Source organism: Solea senegalensis, linkage group LG17, assembly GCF_019176455.1.
Source record: "Solea senegalensis isolate Sse05_10M linkage group LG17, IFAPA_SoseM_1, whole genome shotgun sequence".
NCBI lineage: Eukaryota > Metazoa > Chordata > Actinopteri > Pleuronectiformes > Soleidae > Solea > Solea senegalensis.
In genome coordinates this window covers 3,765,412-3,786,911 of record NC_058037.1, presented here as the reverse complement: position 1 = coordinate 3,786,911, position 21,500 = coordinate 3,765,412, and the positions used below count along the sequence as shown (strand labels likewise).

The following is a 21,500-nucleotide window of genomic DNA, read 5'->3' as shown; positions in this document are numbered from 1 at the left end:
TTGTGGCGGTGTTAACATCGGCTGCAGCTCATGGTTGACAATTAAACAGTGACTCATCAAAAAGCAGATGTTCCTTTAAAGTATGATGTTTCTTCCCCATGTAACTGTGAATATGAAGTAAAACTGCATTTCACTGTCACTTTTTTGTGGTTATATGTGTATGTACATATACATATGTATACTGTCCAGGGTGTGACCCCACCATTCGCCCTCTGTTAGCTGAGACTGGCACAGCACCCCCCTGTGACCCCCCTGCAGAGGATAAAGCGGTAAGAAAATGGTTAAAGCTCAGTGGTTTTGTATTTTATTTTATAATGTATTATTTACGGCCGGGGATGGACTGCGGTTTCAAACCAGAGACCTGGGTTTGCAACCCAGCAGAATGTTTCCATTTGTTCACTCCTGCGTGGCTTAGATTTGGTTAAATTACCGTTTAGAAATGATAATTGTGACAATAAAAATAAAATAGTTATAAAACAGTGCATTTGTATGTCACTTTTACTGTTTAACAAAAGGTCTGACGGGACCATTGGCCCCTGGGAATCTTCACATTATCAAATGTGGCCCTCGTTAAAAGAACTAACTCATTTTAGTAGTATCTGTATTAAGTACGCACATTTAATGGAGTAAATATGAAAGAGAAATATAAAAACAAGAGATGATTCAAATGTATTTTACACTTTTGGGACTGAGTTTTATTTTATTCTTAAAAATAGCCACCATGACACTCCATTAAAAAAAAAGAAAAACTAAACTAAACTGTGAGGAAGGTGCGAGCCGTCATCGCTATGAGTCAGACGTGGGTGTGAAGAGTCTGAGGCTGGATGCTACAGGTGGTTTTGGTGCATGACTGCACTGATCGTGGGTCTCATCTCCAGTCTGATCGGCGCCACGGTTACGTTACGTCAACACGACACAGACGCAGGAGAGCGCATCTGTAACATGTGGGTGATCCACCAGTGTTCTACGTGGTGCATAAATGTGTGGAACTGTGGCGGGAGCTTCCCCCACACACACACACACACACACACGGCAACGTCCGGATTTATTGCGGCTTTAAAATAAAATGTTTCCCGTAAACGCGCTGGTTACTGCTGCAGGGGGGGGGTTTAAATCACCTGGTTCTGACGGGGAAACCAAACGTTCCCGGCAACATCAGTTCCCGGATCAATTAAAAAACGAGCTTCGGTTCACAGAACACATTCATCAACGAGCAGTGACTTGTTTCACCCCCGCTGTATGTAGCATGTGACTGGTTCTGTGGAATAAATGACATCACAGATGGTTAAGAACGAGCAGTGAAATCAGTTCAATGTTTCAAGCCAGCTCCAAAGAATATTGTATTTATTTTTTGCAGTTAACACATACAGTTAATTAACAATTTCAAAACTCACCTTCAACTATATACAAACCCAGATGACAGCAATGTTGGATAAACTACTTAATAATGTCCTTATTGTGGCATAATAATGTATAACATGTGTCATCGCTGAAGGAAAATGACCTTTAAATGAAATTTAAAGTAACACAACTTGAACAGCAACAAGTGCAGAGGACTTAGACTGGGTAGATTATTAATCTGGACCTCACGTAGACACAAATCCATCATCGTGAACAATGTACATTTCTTTGTAGAAATCACCGTTTCTTTTAAAAGTCCGCGTGTTCGTTTGCAGAAACAGTCGCCGCTTCCTCAGATGAGGAAGATGATGTCATCAGCCACCATGACCTGGTTGTCGTCCTGCATGCGCGTCAGAGCGGCGCGGACCTCGGGCTCCGTGAAGCCGACCTTGCTCTCTTTGTTGATGTCGTCCACCAGCGTCTTCATCTTCACGGACTGAGCGTGAGCGGACTGGAACACGGCGAACAGCGACGACTTGAAGTCTTTCATTCTGCACAGGGAATTGATATTAGGGTTGGGATGATATAAAAGGATGGAAGGACCTCAACAGCATCAAAGACAGTCATTTTAAACACAATGTACCACAAATTCTAGTCACTGTTTAGATTTAAAGTCATCAGATGACGTACCTCTCTGCAGAGAGCTCAGAGTCGTCCGCCTGTGACGTGGCGTCCATAGGCTCCTCCTCTCGTGGCTGCTTGGCTGCTTTGTGCGTTCCCGCTTGAACTAAAGAGCGCAATAAATCAATGCAATGTTTCATACAGAAAGAAAGCAACTCTATAATGACAAAAACAATTATTTACACGGTGTAAAGCTCTTAGAAAGTTAAAAAGGTTGACTATTTCTCAGTAATAATGAATTAAAATGCTAATATTAAGTTGGTTAAACACTCAAAAGTAGCAAAACAACAAAATACAGGAGCTCAAAAGTATCAAACCTGTACATACTGTTAACTCAGAATTAAAGTAAGTCAAATTTTAGGTACAATATTTACATAAGAGTTAAAAACATAATAAATGTGCTTTATGAGGTTGAACTCTAACAAATGTGTTCGTCTCGGAGTCTGTAATAGAAATCCACGACTATGTAGGATAAACAAGGGCATTGTAGCATTTCAAAATTGACATATAAAGCATGTCACATGGTCATATGCAAATTAATTATTTTGTAGGTCTCACTTTTTAAAAAGAAAATAAAAAAAGCGCCCCTTGATAAAAAAGAAATTCTTACTCTCAGGAACTTCCTGCTCTTCACTGAAGTCATACGGGCTGTAGGCCTCACTGCCCTGAGAGCCTTGGCGCCCCCTGCAGGACACAGAGGATACAATCAGAGGTAAACACTAGTGAACAGCAGGGAAAGTCAGCAGAGCTCGTGCACTGCCACGAGCGAAGCTTCACTTCAGCTTACCTCTTCCTCTGAGGTCTCTGCGACTGTGGACGCTGGGTGGACGTCTCTTCGTCCTCCTCCTCTGAACCGGAGTCCCGCTCCGGTCGTGAACGCTTCTTCTCCTTCTCCAGAACCTGGAATGTAAAGGTTCAGTTAAACACGTTGCTGCAGAACTCTTCTCCCGCTCTGCCAGTTAGCGAATCAAAGACGCGACCGGCGGCACTCACCTTTTTGAAGTAGGCAAACTGGACCAGCTCCACGGCCACCTCCGAGTCCTCCAGCTCCACCGCTTTGCTCATGCGGGCCTTGGCGTGAGCTGTGGACAGACGGATCATTGTCTCCAGTGTCCGGGCCGTCACTGGTGAGGTCTGAGGAGGAGACAAGCAAGAGGGGTAAGATTACGTCATGTCCAGCATGTCCAATCCATTACATGTGGCCCCGCCCACCACTGTGCAAGGTGATGGAATAGAGACAGAATAAGACTAAATGTTTTTTCCGGCAATATTTTTATAATAGTAATAAGACATTCGGTTGTAATTTATTTTATTTTTACTTTATTAAATGTATTACACTCAACATGAATATACATATATTTAAGGTGTTTTAAATCACAATTATCCTCATTATTTGCTAAATTTTCAATTATAAATACATTACATTACATGTCAGCAGACGCTTTTATCCAAAGCGACTTACAATGGAATCAAGTACAATTAGCCAGGGGTGGAATCGAACTTGCAACCATGATGTCTTTGGTACACAAGGTAGGGTCTTAACCACTGAGCCACTCCACCCCCGGGAGTGGCTAATTATTTTATTGTGAATCATTTTATATCAAAACAAGCACTTTTAATGCAATTCTGTCTAATATCATAATGAATATCTTATATTGCCCACCGGCTACTAAATAGTTGTTTTATCCACTTGTTTTCCTCTATGTCGGACACCGTGAGACCAGACTAGATGCTCATTGGCCCCCAGGTCATTTGAGTTTGACACCCCTGGTTTATAGCGTCTAAACTCAGCCATTATCAGTGTGTGTGTGTGTGTGTGTGTGTGTGTGTGTGTGTGTGTGTGTTCCTGCTCACCCTGGCGATATCAGCAGCCAGCTGCTCCTGACCCCTCAGTCTCGAGTACTCCTCTGCGATGTGATTGGCCGCCTCCCCCGTCAGCACAGGTGTCACAGACTTGGCGATGTGGATGTACTTCCTCATGAACTCCTTACTCACTATCTTATCCCTGAAAGCAAAAACAACAACAAACAAGTCATTTAAAACCTTTCATTTCCAGGTCTTTTTTCCTTCCTCTCCCGCGTCAAAGCAGACGAGTGTGTGCGTACTTCTTCCTCTTGCTTCCATGCAGCAGGTTGTTGTGCTTCTCATAGATCTGCAGCTCCTCGTCCTCCTCCACTACTGCGTCTGGATCCTCTGTAGCCAGGACGTCTACGGTGCCGCCCAGAGCCATGGCTACGACAGCAAAACAACAAATCTTTAGATATCTAAATATTAAAAATAAGTTTGTTTTTTTTTAACGAATCCCTGGCTCACAGTACCTGCTCCCTCCTGCTCACGCGGGTCACGGTAGCGATGCATCCTCAGCACGTGGTCTGAGATCTCGCGGTCCTGCTCGGCGTCCATCTGGTCCAACACGATGAAGAGCAGGTCGAAACGTGACAGCAGGGAGTCTTGAAGGCCGATGTTTTCCATGGGTGTCTTGTACTGGTCGTACTGCAAACGCGACGACAGAAGAGTTAAAAGATAAAGTCAAGACGCGCCGGCCGCACACGTGTCGCGTCGTGTGGTCACTCACTCTGCCGTAGACTGGGTTAGCGGCCGCCAGCACAGAGCAGCGGGCGTTGAGGCGGGCGTGGATTCCTGCCTTGGCGATGGTGACGCGGCCCTGCTCCATCACCTCGTGGATGGCCGTGCGGTCCATGTCGGACATCTTGTCGAACTCGTCGATGCACACCACGCCGCGGTCGGCCAGCACCATGGCGCCCGCCTCCAGACGGCGCTCGCCTGAACAGAGGACGCGGGTTTATTTTGATAGTTAGTGATAGACACAAAGAAAAACTTTTTAAAAAAAGGTTGACCTAATAAAATCTATGCATATTCTCCACTGTTTTAAAAATAAACATCTGCTGTTTTATCTAGTCATTATAGAGCCTTTTTGGACTGGGACAGATGTGTGTGCACTGCTCACTCTCCCACACCAAAGCCCATGGAGACAACCAGCGTTTTTAACTTGCAGAAACTTCTACTTCTGCCTCATTTGGTGAGTTTGTCTCATGTTGGTAAACCTAAATAAATGATTTCAAACACAGAAATCACATGATGAGACATGTTAACCAAGTGACGGAGGCAGCAGTGCATCAACAACTCCTGTGTGACTTGATGTAAAATCGCTGATTTTCTCTATGGACTTTGGTGCAGGGGGGTGAGTCCATGTGTTTTTGTTGACAGCCATGTTTTCAGTACAAACGTGTGCCTGTACCATCATTTTTCAGCTGCATTAAGAGCAAGAAAAGTGAGGGTTTTCATACAAAAGTATAAGAGTACGTGTATTTATTTGCGTGTGTCGTACCAGTCTCCTGGTCAGTGGTGACAGCGGCGGTCAGACCCACTCCAGAGGAGCCTCGTCCAGTGGTGGGGATGGCTCTGGGTGCCGTGTGAAGCACGTAACGCAGCAACTGGGACTTGGCCACTGACGGATCACCTGGAAAACAAAAACACATGCAGGTGATCAGTCTCAGATAAAAAAAACACACGTCGCCGTGGCAGACTGATAAAACGAGCAGGAAACACTCGGGTACCGATGAGCAGGACGTTGATGTCTCCTCTGATGCGGGAGCCGTTTTCCAGCACCTTCTCCACACCGCCGAGCAGCATGCAGAGGATGGCCTTCTTGATGTACTCGTGTCCGTGAATGCTGGGCGCCAGGGAGTGAGCCAGCTGATCAAACACATCCTGTGCAAACAAACGGTAAAAAAAGCGTTTCATTTTCTCGTGCACTTAAAGCGATTGACTTTTGCAAACACGCAGCAGATTACGCAGACTCACGATGGAGCGAGACAGGCTGAAGTTCCTGATTTTGGCCACATCTCCAGCAGAGAAGTTGGGGGACACCTCCTTGCTCATCTGCTTGACGTGGCAGGCGATCATGATGGTGCTGAGGAGGAAAGAGGCACAACATCAGGAACAGAGGAGGAGGATGAATTCAGCATCTAAGGCAGTTTAACACACAAGCTCCCGGTCTCACCGGAACGTGCCGGACGTGAAGCCTCCCTTCTTTCCAGGTAAACAGCGGTACGTCCCAATAACCTGCACCCTGTCTCCCGGTTTGACCACGTCCACCAGGTCGTTGTCCAGGATGATGTCCACAGAGCGAGGAAGCTGGCCGGCCGGTGCCTTCTCCGGCATCTCCTGCACCGTGATGGTCTGGTGGTCCTTGTAGATGGACAAACCGAACTCCGTCTCCAGAGGGTTGTTCTCCTCGTCCTGTCGGAGGCGAGAGGATGAGAGTGAGTATGGCTCTTGTAACTTAACGCAGGACGGGGTTCTTAAATGGAAAATCCTTACCTTGGTGGGGTAGACGGCACTGGAGGGGAAAGCATCCAGAGAGGTCATGTCTGTGTACTTCCTCTCCATCGTCTTCTTGGTGGCCGGGCAGTAGTGGACGCTGCGCACCACTTTGGGACGCACCAGAGAACCTGAAGAACGACAACAAAGGAGGAAAACAGTCTTAGGAACGCCTGTGATATACTGTTGAGAGGGATGGTCATGAACATTTGATAAGTTAAGGTGATTATTTCAATACAAAATGTAAACTTTAAGGGTTGGACTCCATGTGACTTTGCAGAAGTGATAACATTTCAGAGGTTTCTTGAATGCATCTTGAAGCAGCGCAACACCAAAGTTCACACAAAAATTATGAAATTTCACAGGGTCTTTGAATGCATCTCGTTAGCTGAACACACACTGAAGCCTGGATACATTTCACTAGCTCTCATTTACTAGAGTTTAGAAGATTAAAGTATTTAACTAATATACCAGTCAAATATTCAAATAGCATTTTTAAACGCATTGCACAAACACTTCCACATATACATTAATATTTTACATCGTAAAAACTTCGTAAAGACTCAACTAACATCCACTTAACAGCAAAAATATGTCTTTAATATACAAATCATAACGATTATAATCAACCGATTTATAAATGGTAATCGTGAAACATTCAGCTCTTTCCGAAACACGACAAAGGGGAAGATAATAATGTATAGAAATAAGTGTTTACATGTTCTTCCTGAGGGAATCACCGCATGAAAAACGGATCCACTTACACTTGGTGATGATGCCCTCCACACACACCATGCTGCCCAGCAGACGGGAGGTCAGGGTTCGAGGGGTGACGTGTCTGGAGCCGAAGCTGCCCTCCAGCGCGATGAAGAACTCCTCGTACTGCTTGGCGTAGGTGGCGTCCACCGAGGCCACCACGTCCTTCAGTGCGCGCTGGAACGCGAGCAGCTCCTCAAACGCGTTGCTCATCAGTCTGAGAGGGAGATGAAGGACATTCAAGGTCATGGACTTGATTGTGGATGTTACCACCGGGTGTTTGTGTTACCACAGAGAGGATAATAAACATGTGCAGTAAGTGTATGATAATGGCATCGCAGACGTTTTCATATATTTAAGCAGCAAAGGCACAGGTGATTAACAGCACATGTAGAGTCACTTTAATGTGTAAAAGAGTCATTTATGAAAAGAATTCCTACATATAGTCATATACGCACAAATACTGTATATACATACTAGAACACACAAACACAACATATTCTTTCCAAAAGGACCCAAAAGATGACAAATTTACAATTTCATCCCAGAGTTATTACTTAAGATTTGTGATGTATGTTTTAAATAACTTGCATACAAAATTGTGATTAGGGCCTTAACTAAGGATTAATCAACTTCATTTTCTCAGTATGGCTCACAAAAGTTGATCCGTGTCGCTCAAATGTCAAAACAATAATGATGTCAAATGTCCTATTTTGTTCAAAAAACAAAATTAATCAGTTTTAATGATTTATTTGTTTTATGGAAAACAAAAACCAGAAATAAAGCATATTTAAAGAAGCTGAAAAGTCCCCGTGCTTGTTTGAAGTACTAATAATTTAGTGTTGAAGCCCTGGTTGTGATCCATTAAAGAAACATATCGTCTAGTTTCTCTGCTCAAAATGATGTTCAGTGTTACAGAGATGACAGGAAAAGTTGTCAAAAAGATTATATTGTATAATACTGCTCTTGTGTCACAATTTATATTAATTACAACTTGGCTCACAGTGGTTTGTCATCTTTAAAAAGTGGGTCACCATGTACACACTGGCATAACACACACATATGAAATGTTTAAGGAAGACTGTTTTGATTTATCACCTCAGTTATACTTATGTTGTGGCTGAAAAGATTATTACCTTATAAACAATAAAAGACAATAGCTCACTTTGCAGCTACACTACAGTGTACACTTTAATGAGACTATTTAAAGTCTAGATCAACACATTTGTGCCTCAGATTCATTTTAATCACAAACACAAGTTCTAAAATGGTTCCTATGCACGCGCGCACACGCACACACACACACTAATAAGCAGCATCCTTACTTTGCAGCTCGTGCCTCGTTGCGTCTCCTCAGGTCGTTGATGTTGACTGTGAGCCGAGCTTTGTTCTCACCGATCATGTCGCGCACTTTGCTCTGGTAGATCCCCTGGTCTTGCTGCACATGTTGGGCAGGGAAAAGTTCACTTCAGACATTTTAAACCCAAACCCTTTTTGTGATGATAACAATCTCAAAGAAAATGGACGCTTGAGGTCAGACTGTAAAGAAGCAGACTCCATCAATCCACCAGGTTCAAATAACAACAGGGAACAACAACAAAGTGGTTAAATAAAAACTACTTCTTTTGTTGTGACCGCGTGCAGAGCTGAAGTAGAGACAAGTCAGACTCACGTCATCGTCCAGGAAGTCCAGATAATCCCTCTGAGCCTCCCTCATCTCACGATCATCGACCACGTCAGTTGCCATTTTGTCCGAAAGTCACTTACACTCACTTGAAAAGTCTGAATAAAAATCGATTTATTCGAGTTAAAAGTGCACAGACTCCGGAGTCGCTGTCTTCACCGCCGCAGTCCAACCACACACACGACTGAAGGGTTTTCGCGCCACTGCGTGCCGGCCGCGAGTGAAGCGTCACGTGTGATTGGTCAGCTCGACACGCCGCATTTGCATAGTCGGCGGGTGAACGTGTAGCTGTCCAATAGAATGTTTGGTGCCGTCACGTGACAACGCCCCCTTTAAGAACTCCCGCGAAAATGGCGCAGGAAGAAAGAAGAGAGGAAAAAAAAGGGATGAAGAGCTTCTTTTTTTCATTATTTTATTTATCTGCGGAGGCTTTGTTTATTTTCTATTTGTCCAGGAGGTGGCGACACACACATACAAGAAAAAGAACAGCACACATATGCCACATAATGTATGTTTATGTAAATGTGTTTTATTTATTCAAGTAAAAAACGTTAAAACGTTGATTTTAATGATTCTTTGATACAGCAGATGGACACACACACACACAGGCAAAGTTGTTGATTGGATGTTGCATTCTAATATTTTTTTACTTTCTGTTAAAAACAGTTAGCTGTGGAGCAAGTTCTTCTATTTGAATATTTTATTGGACACTATTTGAATAATGAATACAATTTTATTTTTTATACAGCTGTGGAGTATGTTCTCATATGTTCTGCCACCGGCAAAAAAAGAATGTTTACCCATACCCATTTTAAATCATTATTATGGGATACATAGTCATCATATTTAAGATAGTATCAAATAATTATGACATACTATATCATAATAATGAGATACTACTATATACTCATAATAATGACTTATTATCTCTTAATGATGACTTAATATCTCTTAATAATGACTTAGCATCTCATCATTATGACTTAATATCTCCTAATAATGACATAGCATTTCACAATAATGACTTAGTATCTCATAATAATGACGTAGTATCTCGTAATAATGACTTAGTATCTCATAATAATGACTTAGCATCTCATCATTATGACTTAGCATTTCACAATAATGACTTAGTATCTCCTAATAATTACTTAATATCTCCTAATAATGACATAGCATTTCACAATAATGACTTAGTATCTCATAATAATGACGTAGTATCTCATACTAATGACTTAGCATCTCACAATAATGACTTAGTTTCTCATAATGACTCAGTATCTAATAATAATGACTTAGTATCTCATAATAATGACGTAGTATCTCGTAATAATGACTTAGTATCTCATAATAATGACATAGTATCTCGTAATAATGACTTAGTATCTCATAATAATGACTTAGTATCTCACAATAATGACTTAGTTTCTCATAATAATGAATTAGTATCTCATAATAATGACTTAGTATCTCATAATAATGACTTAGTATCTCATAATAATGACTTAGCATTTTACAATAATGACTTAGTATCTCATAATAATGACGTAGTATCTCTTAATAATGACTTAGCATCTCACAATAATGACTTAGTATCTCATAATAATGACTTAGGTACCTCATAATAATGTTATCTCGTAATAATGACTTATCTCATAATAACTTAGTATCTCATAATAATGACTTAGCATCTCAATAATGACTTAATATCCCATAATAATAACTTAGTATCTATAATATCTCGTAATAATGACTTAGTATCTCATAATAATAACTTAGTATCTCATAATAATGACTTAGCATCTCACAATAATGACTTAATATCCCATAATAATAACTTAGTATCTCATAATAATGACTTAGCATCTCACAATAATGACTTAATATCTCATAATAATAACTTAGTATCTCATAATAATGACTTAGCATCTCACAATAATGACTTAATATCTCATAATAATAACTTACTATCTCATAATAATGACTTAGCATCTCATAATAACGACAGTATCTCATTATTATGACTTAGCATCTCATAATCATGACTTGGGTATGCATGTATTTTTAAGTGGTGATAATGGGCTTCCATGGTGCCTGACAATTTGCTGCTGCAATACAATTAATTCCCAGTAAGTAAATTGTGAATGACGTATTTACAGCCAATCATGTCATTCAACAGTATAATTATAAACACAAACTCCACTCTGACTGTACCTGTCACAGAACATAGTATGGTGTTGTAAGTCAACAGAGAGAGACTCTCTGACTTTGACAGCTCTCAGGGGCGTTTCTCTTCTGTTAACCCCGCCCACACCTCCAGCTCTCCAGGCTGCCGGGTCAGCTGTGTGTGTGTGTGTGTGTGTGTGTGTTCATCATTTCTTCTCAGTGCAGCCTCAGAAAAAGCTCTCTACCTCAGTATAGCCTATGTTGTATATTTAATATAATCATGTGCACTTTGTAATGGAGGAGAGTTTGTAGACTGAAAACACTACAAAGTGTTTTCTTTCTGCTGACAAGACCAGCGACTCCAGAGGAGCAACAGGTGTGTTGATAGAAACCAACAGGTGAGAAGATGATGGTGATGATGATGATGATGATGTCACTTAATTTATTCTTCAATCACACAGCTGATAGTCTTTTAGTCTGACAGGTGCTGTGTCAATCATCTGGGATGTTTGTGACTTCAAACTTTTTGTCGTGTAGAATAACATGAAGGACACATGTTGTCTGCATGCTTTGTGTGATACTGTCTAATACACAAGAAAAGGCGAAGACTATTAGAAGATATGGAAGAATACTATTTCTTGTAGTTTTGTCTTAAGACTGTATCTAATTTCAGTCAGTTTTCTTTTTACATAGACTTGGCACGAAACCATTCAGTTGAACAACATTTCTCTCTTTGTCTCTGATGGAGATGGAAAAGGAAATGACATGTTAGGCGATGTAACCTGCTTTTCCACTAAAAGGAATGTCTGCCTTTTGTAATGCATGCTCTCCTGGTGTGTGTGAGAGACAGTGTGTGTGTGTGTGTGTGTGTGTGTGTATCTTTATGACGTTCTCAAAAACATTGCGATGGTATTTTAGCAGGGCCTCTTACATTTAAAGGAACCTTTCAGGATTAAAGGGCAGATTGTTTTCATGACGCAAAACAGCCAGTTAGGGAAACAGATTTTTAGCCTCTTAACGAAAGGCTCACCTAATAATATACACACCTGCTGAGCATATGTTTGCTGCTATGTTTTTAACCTTTAGACAGACTTTAGAAGTTTGTAAACCTCCTGTGCTTCCACACCAAACTCCATAGAGAAAATGTGCATTTTTAGCTCACAGAGACACAGCAGCCGTTTGGACTCTGCTGCCTCGTTTTGATAAGTTTATGTCACTTGGATGAATCCGAACAAAGGACATAACATTGAAGTCACAACAGAACAGTTTTAACTGAATGTTGGAGGGCAGCAGTGGATCAAATGCCCCTGTGTGCTGTGATGTAAAATCTCTGATTTTCTCTGAGGGCTTTGGTGCAGGGTGTGATCAGACGGAGAGGCTGTCTGACACTGAGATAAAGGCTATAAATGCTCTCTATATCCCACTCCGTTTGCTGTTTTACTCTTTCTTCATCGGGGGTTTATGTGAATGAAGCCATCATTTCTGTTCTAAGTTAACACTCACAATGTGAAATGTCCATCCAGGCTGTTGTAGAAATAGATGACATCTTCTGCAAAGCAAGGTTCTGGCCTAAAGTGCAATGAAAACAAATAGATTTTTTAATTTAAAGCAGGTATACATACTTATGGATTGTAAAAAAAGAACCCTTCTACTAAAAACACTGGACTTTAATCTATGGAGATAGGAAATGCAGCATGTCCACATGTGTTATTACTGTAGAGAGAAACATGCGTTGTGTGTGTGTCAGTGAAAGTCAGGATGGAGCAACATTCTGTGCATGTTTGACATTCTGGACAAATTTAAGAACAACAGGAGAATTGTAGCTGCAGTATGTGTCCACACTCACAAAAACAACCCTCTTGTGTTGATCGTCCTGCTCAGTTTGTCTTAACCTTTCCTTCTTAATCCCACAGTCCCCCTGTTTGTGTTTGCCTCACATCCAACACCCGTCACTATGCCTGGTGAAATTCTGCAACGTGTCAGCACCTCGACCTTGAATATCCAGCGCCTCCCCCGCCTGTCAGACCTCATCCCTCCCTCACTGCCGTCACCCAGCCCCACAGTCACGGCCTCCCAGGTCCCCAGCTTGTTCCGGGAGCCCTACATCCTGTCGGGCTACCGTCCCGTCCAGCAGGATTGGCGCTGCTACCTCCTCAGCCTCTTCCAGAGACACAACGAAACCTTGAACGTGTGGACTCATTTGCTTGTGGGTCCCGTGCTGCTGCTCCGCTGGTGGGCCAACAAAGACACCCTGGGGTACACCTTGGATGCAGCGTCTCTGCCGCTGACCCTCTTCTTGGTGTCTTCGTTCACCTACCTGTCCTTGAGTGTGACAGCTCACCTCCTGCAGTCTCACTCTGAACGCGCGCACTACTTCTTCTTCTTCCTGGACTATGTGGGCGTGGCCTCGTACCAGTACGGCTGCTCACTTGTACATTATTTCTACACATCAGAGGCATCATGGAGGGACAGCTACATTGGGCTGTTGTTTATCCCCGGGACTGCGTTCTTAGCGTGGCTCTCATGTGCTGGCTGCTGTTACGCTAAGTTCAGGTATAGACGGCCATATCCGCTGCAGCGTAAAATCTGTCAGTTAATCCCCACGGCCCTGGCATACGTGCTGGCCATCAGCCCCGTAGTCCACCGCCTGTTTACTGTCTCCTGGACACAGGAGCCCTCTCAGCCCTTCCATGCCCTCCAGATTGCCTCCTTCCTGCTGTCCGCCCTCTTCTTCTCTTGTCCCATCCCTGAGCGCTTCTTCACAGGCCGCTGTGACTTTGTGGGTCAGGGTCACCAGATCTTCCACGTGTTTCTGTCTCTCTGCACGGTGTTCCAGCTGGAGGCTTTTTTCTGGGACTACGCCAGGCGGAGGGATACGTTGGTGGAGGTGTTCGGAGAGGGGCAGCTGTGGTGGGCATGTGCGCTCTTCCCCGGCCTGTTTGTGTGTTGCATCGTGACAGCACTCGTCACAATGAGGCACATGAACAAGAAGCTGCAGGGCAAACAAGAGAGAGACAAGTGACGGTAAAAGAGAAGAAGAAGAAGTTCTGACATTAAATTCAGTGTAGAATGTGCTGAAATACATGAAGATAATGAAGAACAGTGTCTTAGAAATGATGCGTTTTCAAATGATCTACAGCTCATCAACAATTATTTGTTTGCAAAAACAAAACAAATCACCACTGAAATTAAATAATTGCTTCTATGGACCAAGTCCTACTAACAATGACCAATGGGATGACCCCTAGAGAGGGAAACTTTATTTTTTATTTTTTTGTTAAATGGACAATAACAAACATGCCCTGAAAATGTCTCCTTTACTTTTTTAAGTTATGCTGCCCAAAGTACAGACAGTCCAACTCCCTTGGATGGAGAAACTGAGTTTTCCAGTAACAGTCTCCACTGTCAGGAGAAAACAGCAGCTCTGGATTTACAGCGTTCAGACGAGCCAAACAGTGGGATTTACAGTTGGTGAACAAAGAGGCCAGTATAACTGTGAAGCAGGGGATCGAGCACATGCTTACTAGTTGGCAGAACAGCCCTCCAAGTGGGTGTGTGTGTGTGTCTGTTCCAGTATTACTCATGATGTGGGGACGAAAAGCGAGTCCCCCATAATAAATGAATAATAAATAAATTTAAGGGATGCCATTTTGTATGTTTTGGATGAGGTTAGGGTTAGGAAAGTATGTAATAATGGTTGGATACATTGTAATGTGGATGGAAATGTAACCTGGATGTACGGCAAGTTGAAATAAATGTGCAAACCCTTTCTTGCTTTTGCCACTACAGTTAGAGTTAGTCTCCAGAAAATGAATATAATGTGAGTGTGTGTGTGACAGAAGACAACACTGCCCTGCAGTGGCCAAATGCAGCAAATGACAACTGCATGACTTCACCTCATAATAATCAACATGTGGTGATTAGATGATTCACTCACCGGTGATATCATGCAACAAATCTTATTATATGTAGAATTTTGAAGGTTTGAATGGTTTTGAATGGACAGAACGGAGAAAAGTCAATCTCATTTTCCTGTGTATAAGGAGTCGACATGAAATCTACGATATGTTTACATCCACACAATCTGGAATAAACTGGAACGAGTTTTCAAGCACGCTGTAAAAATAAATCAAGAGTGTTAAGACACTGGTGTTAAACACAGATCCATCTCGCTGACCCTGTTTGTCCACACAGAGGAAACTAGGCTGTTGTCAGGGTGTTTCAGTGTTCTTCAGTGTTCTTTGTTCAGCGATGCTCATTCAGTCACATTAAGCTGCCGGTCACACCCTTTTTTTTGGACGTATTTGAACGTGTAATGTTTAAATTCCCAGAGGATGACACTCAGGATGGCTCAGTATCACTCAGTGTGAGTCAGAGTTCAGGCTTCCCTGAGCTTAGCTCGCTACTCAGACTGGAGACAGAGGAAAACAGTTATGTAATATACATATATCATTAAAACCTGAATAACAAAATAATTACCATGTTTTAACATCTTTAAATTCAAAGCTTTTTGCTAGAACAAAGAATAAATGTTTTTGGTGAATGTGGTTATTGGAAGCAATGCTATGTTTATTGATTTATTATTTATTCTAAGTTAATGAACTCCTGGGCCTGGCTTGTTTATCCAGACTATAGCTGCTATAGTCAGAGACAAACATATGAACTGAGCTTGTATCGTTGTATCCCTGTGTTTGTTTGTTGAAGATATGAACACATGAAATTGTTCGATGTACACAAAAATGTGTCTATGGTCACTTGTTTGAAATAATAAATAGTTTATTTTCTTAAGTTAGGAAGCATTTTGGATTTTTTTTTTTATTTGCCAACAGACAGACACTAAATGTTCCACAGGTTCAATCCTATTACCAACCAAATTGTGCTTTCACGATTATTATGGGAGCAATATCTGAAATCATTTCCGTCCCCGCAGGCTTCCTGTTCCTCTGCTGTGACCGAGCGGCCGTCATTTTTGCTTAGTGCCGAAGGGCAACAGTCAGAAGTTTGCAGGAGGAGAACAAATGGAAATTGCAGAGACCTATTGATGCGCTCATTATCTCTTCTGCGGGGCTCCTGAAGACAATTATGACACAATGGAGCTGTTCAACAAGTGATGGGTGTGGACGTTATTTGGTGTTGATAACACTGCCAACAAAGAGGTGTGTGTGTGTGTGTGTGTGTGTTTCACTGCGGCTACGGTATGAAATAAATAAATAAATAAATAAATAAATAACATTGTGTCTATTATAATGCTTCATAGGCGGAGCTTCCACCTTCAGACAGGGTCAATCAAAAAGCCATTAGCAACACATTTCTTTTGGAACTCAATCTAATTTGTTGATATAAGAACTTTTAAAGCTTTTTAACTTTTTGACTGAACTTTTAAAACATTTATAGTTTTCTGCTGTGCATACATACTGAACATCATCCACATTTCAGCCCAGGGCCAAGATTATCTAAGCCCTAAATACTTGGCCAAAACATTTTCTCCATCAGGCAAAACCTGTTTCTGTTCTACTATTTATTTTCTTTTTAATCTAATCCATTCAATATGGAAAAAGTGAATTTTCTATCTGTCTGTCTGTCTGTCTGTCTGTCTGTCTATCTATCTATCTATCTATCTATCTATCTATCTGTCTGTCTATCTATCTATCTATCTATCTATCTATCTATCTATCTATCTATCTGTCTGTCTGTCTGTCTGTCTGTCTGTCTGTCTATCTATCTATCTATCTATCTATCTATCTATCTGCTATCTATCCGTCTATCTATCTATCTATCTATCTATCTGTCTGTCTGTCTGTCTGTCTGTCTATCTATCTATCTATCGATAAGATAATCCAATCCAATCTAATCTAACTTTATATACATATAAAGCACTTTAAAAAACAACAGCTGAAACAAATACAAATACACTATAGAAACACAAGACCTAATAGACCAAACAATAAAACATACAATAAAACACTGTAGAAAGTAAAACAAAAACACAAATAAACAAGTCATACAATAAAACTATAAAAAAGATAAAACCAACGTCGAAAGCCAAAGAGTAAAAATGGGTTTTAAGATGTGTTTTAAAAGTGGACAGTGAAGGTGCAGCGACAGACAAATAAGATAAGATAAAATGAGATAAGGTGGCCCTTCATTAGTCCTATACCGTATAGTGGTGTCACAGCAGCAAAGACCGTAAACGTAATAAATAATAAAAGTGCATGTTGACATGTATGAATGTACAATATAGAGAGGAGTGGTGAGGAGCGTGCACACCCTCACTGGTATGTTCCCCTCCTACATACACACATACTGTGTGGACATTGTCGTGTGCAGCCATTCATCCTAACCTGAGAGCTCAGCTCTGTCAACAAGGCAAATGTTTATCATTTCATTATCATGTCCCGTGACAAAGTGATCCACGGAAACGTCCACACGGCCACGTGCACAACTCAAAGTGCACCTCTGAAGCACAACGATCCAAACACTGATCTGACCTGCAGCCAAATCCTCAGTCCACACGAGGACAAAGACTGTGCCGTCAGCTCTCTGTACTGAACCTCGGGAGAGACTATTTATCACTGACTGATTCTTTATGTTTATCACATAAACAAGCAATTTCAATTCATTACAAACATTACAGCTCTGTTTTGAATGAGCACAGATAAATAACATTTTACTGTCTATAGAGAAATAGCAGTGTAGTGTGTAGTTATTGTATTTAGTAAACTGCATACAGGCGGATTTATACATCATAAGTAAGACATTTAAAAATTTTAATATATAGTATATGACAATAAGAGATTATTAAAGTATTAAAGTTGTTTCTTACCCCTAAATTAACCTTATTATTTTTTTAACTGACACCTCTATGTTACCACAATATTGCAAATGTCACCAGTCCAGGAAAATATTTTTGTTTAAATGGAAATCATTTTAATTGAATAAATAATATTTAAAAAAATAAAAATAAAAATACAGTATTTTTTCACCTGTTTTTTGTATTTTATTTTTTTTACATTATTTTATGATTGAAATTGTTATTAATACACATAAAAACGATTTCTGTTCATTTAGGATATTGTTATTCATTTTGGGTGTTGGGAGTGTGGAGGCTGCAACTCCTGTTTATTGTTGGGGAGGGTTTTTGATTAAAAAAAAAGAGAAATTAATATTGTTAATTCCAAGAAATTAGAGATTATGGAAAGTATAAAGTAAAATGGGAGGAATTCAATATCACATGACATGGATGACTGCATATTTATAATTTCATGAATGTGAGGCAGAACTTCATTTCTGAGTAAGTTTAGGGCTAGGATTTGAATTGGTGTTAGGTTATAGTTAGGATTAAGCATGAACTGGTTAAGGTTAGGAGGTTAGGGATTACCTAAGGGCCACTGAGCATCTAATCTGGTCATGTCAAAAAAGTTGTCATGTGTGGGGGAAAAACAACTGTTCAGTCAAGGTGTGCAATATGAGATTAAAATAATATCACAATATGCCATCATAATATTGCAATAATAATATCTGTGACAGTATTTCACAGAATTTCAAAATAAAAGCCTTTGTTTTGATATAGTTCACCATAAAAAAACATATTCATGATGCAAAATGAATCGATAAATATCAAAAACAAACGTATTAGACTTAGACTTAAATAAACTATGGGCCCCCCCATGCCCCCCCCATGTTCCTCTCCTCCATTTGCCTCTGCTCCATCTCTTAAAGGTACTGTACCATTCAGTATTTGGAATTCCCTCGGGCACACCAGGTGCCGTGGCACTCGCTCGGGTGCGGATGTGTTTCCAGTCATGAAAAACAAGCACAATGGGATGTTTATGGGCTTGTGTCAGCTCTGCCTTCACAAAAGACAGGAGGACAGCAGCGTGAACGGTCCCTCCCTAAATCACCTTCCTGCTGTGAGAGCCACATAAAGCAGAGGCAGTGGAATGACTGACAGCAGTTAGCAGCAGAGCTACAGCTGAGTGGAGCATTAACTACGTAAGTTTTTACGTCCTCTTCATCTATTTGTTGCAATATTGTGTTCCATCGTGGCTCAGTGGGGTGTGAATGTGCTGAATTCCATCACGGAAGAAGCTGTATGTGTTCATTTGATCCATTTATGAGACGTATTTATGACTTTACACTGGTGAGTGTTTCTTTTATAGTGTGTTTGTGTTGTGTGTTGCAGCTTTTGTCATTGTTTACCAGGAAACCAGGACAATGGCTCCACTAGGTTTGGTTGACACTTTGGGTTGGTTTTCATCCCCGGAGGTGGGCATCATCTCACTCGTCGCTTTCTTCATCCTCGGCGTGGCTCTCCTCGCCCTTTGTGCCCAGTGTCGCAGGTGAGAGAAACGAGAAAAAAGTGTTAAATTTCAACCGTATTTCAGTCATATTTCTAAAAGACAAGCCTCCTTTGACCCTTTGAACTCCTGGAAACTGTCACTCAAAGGGAGTTTGTTTATGTGGCAACTATGGCCAACTATGCTCAGTATTAATAAAATAGGAATTTCCCTGTTTGGTGAGGATTTAATTCCTATTCGTCACAGAACCCAGACTTGTTTGACTCGATGGGTGTTTTGTTAAATCAAGGGTGTTGCCTCTTTGAGGAGGAAGTAGAGTCACACACGGTCTGGGCTTGAGGGATTAGGATTTATTAACATGATGGTCCCCAATGAGAAACTCATAGATACACACACCTATGCGTACATGTACTTATACATGCTGCAGCGCTCAGATTGGGAGGGTGTCATACTAATCATACCAGCGACAGTGGGAGAGAGTCTTATCTTCTGCACTTTGTGTGTGTGTGTGCATTCCTGGACGGGTTTGTCACACACAGGAATGAAGCCAGAACAGGACTGTGATGACAGATAGTCATCAGCCACCACTACTATCAACATTTAAAACATTTAAAAGGAAGCATTGTGTGTGCTGTGTGAGGAATAAAACAAGGGAAGGATTTAAAGGTCCAGCGTGTTATATAATATAATAATTGCTGCATGTAATTGCAGAATGAGACGTCTGTTGTGTTTTGATGATAACTGAAGAACCTACTTTAAGTACAATTTGACATCATTTGTGATCTCATATGTACAAAGCTGCAGAAGTAAAAAACCCTTAATGATAAATGTACAGCGAGATTACGTGAGCAAGAATGTGGATTTACATACGCAGTCATCCGCTCTTGAGAAGGGTGTGACCCACTGAGGCCTGCCACGCCCTCACACCTTATTTTACAGTTCTAGTTTTAGTCCCATTTTACGTTTATTCATTGTCTGGTGTTTTATTGTTTATATTGGTCCCATCCAGCGGCCATTTGAATTTTTGATGTCCATGATATTAAATGATGTCCCTCGGCAGTTTTAAACATAGACATTCTGTATTGTTTATTTGTATATTTATGTATTTTATTGTCTATGAACGCAATCAGGATTCTCTTTGTCACACAACATGGTTCTGTTTTGCCCGAAGCATTATCAGAGATGAGTCTTAAGAGTGTGATGTGTGCCACTCCCTCTCTGACTATTGCACTGTTTACCTCCCTTTATTGACGGCACTTTTATTTCCACATCCTTGATCCGTCAATGTGACACTTTTATTGTTTTATCGCCATTTTCAAATCAATCCACTTATTGTGCACTTGTTTATTGAAAAGTTTGATTCTAACCTATCTTGGTAAGGGCATTTTGACCCTGTGAGGGTATTTAAGCAAATTTAAAGGTCTTTTTGAGGGTTAAAACGTAGGTTTAGTTGAATTTAGTTGTGATTTTTAAGGTTAGTGTTATGTTTGAGTGTCCTGACTAAGAACACTGTGTTTGTGTGTGTGTGAGAGAGAGTGGACCTGAATATAAGTTGTAAAAAAAAACAAAACAAAGAGAAAACATGTGGCAGACACAGAAAGAGTCACAAATCAAACCCTGCATGTATGTCGCACTATAAACACCTCTCTCCTCATATACACCCTGAGCATACCCAGATAAAGAATACCCTCATAACTCTTTGTAACCGCTTGTTTTCTTGTCATCCACAGGAATCCGAGCAATGCATACGATGTGAACGGCACGACGGTATGAACCCTCTGTTTCCACTCATTTCCTACAGTATGTAGCGTGTGGCGTATGAGTGTCTGATGATCAGTAAACCACGCAAAATATCAACTTCACATTGATAAATACTTATTAGTATGATCATAAAAAATGCTTACTTTAATCTACGGAAGACTAATGACTCCAGTTTACCAGGTCGGCCATTAAAAGGCATTTTATACACTAGAAAGTTCTCTCAGAGTACATGCAGTACATCTCAATTATTTTCCAGATTCACATTAAATTTAATTCACTTTTATCATAATGATCGCAGTATTATGTCTTGAGAAATCCACAAAATGTCAAAACAAAGAATTATCTTGTGATAAAAGAAATGGGGGTGACACTAAATCCTGTTTGTGTGCACTTTAATCAGATCTGCTGCAAACAGTCATGGCCAAGTATAGTTTTGGGGTAAAAACATGAAACTTGAAACACTAGCGCAC

General features: G+C 41.0%; 2 protein-coding genes across 2 annotated transcripts; one reads left to right on the top strand and one right to left on the bottom strand.

The window, feature by feature from the left end:
• Nucleotides 1-1,327: 1,327 nt before the first annotated feature.
• On the bottom strand, nt 1,328-9,010 carry mcm3 (minichromosome maintenance complex component 3). Its single transcript, XM_044049763.1, has 17 exons — nt 8,795-9,010; nt 8,448-8,560; nt 7,131-7,339; nt 6,367-6,497; nt 6,047-6,285; nt 5,848-5,956; nt 5,601-5,754; nt 5,372-5,503; nt 4,598-4,806; nt 4,341-4,515; nt 4,128-4,254; nt 3,877-4,027; nt 3,016-3,156; nt 2,810-2,922; nt 2,633-2,706; nt 2,032-2,128; nt 1,328-1,892 (listed from the first exon to the last, which is right to left on the bottom strand). Exons 1-17 carry the CDS (start codon nt 8,867-8,869, stop codon nt 1,694-1,696), a joined length of 2,448 nt encoding a protein of 815 aa, XP_043905698.1. The 5' UTR covers nt 8,870-9,010; the 3' UTR covers nt 1,328-1,693.
• A 2,193-nt stretch (nt 9,011-11,203) lies between these two features.
• On the top strand, nt 11,204-15,081 carry paqr8 (progestin and adipoQ receptor family member VIII). The gene is made up of 2 exons (XM_044048482.1): nt 11,204-11,370; nt 12,886-15,081. Exon 2 carries the CDS (start codon nt 12,927-12,929, stop codon nt 13,992-13,994), a length of 1,068 nt encoding a protein of 355 aa, XP_043904417.1. The 5' UTR covers nt 11,204-11,370; nt 12,886-12,926; the 3' UTR covers nt 13,995-15,081.
• Nucleotides 15,082-21,500: the final 6,419 nt, after the last annotated feature.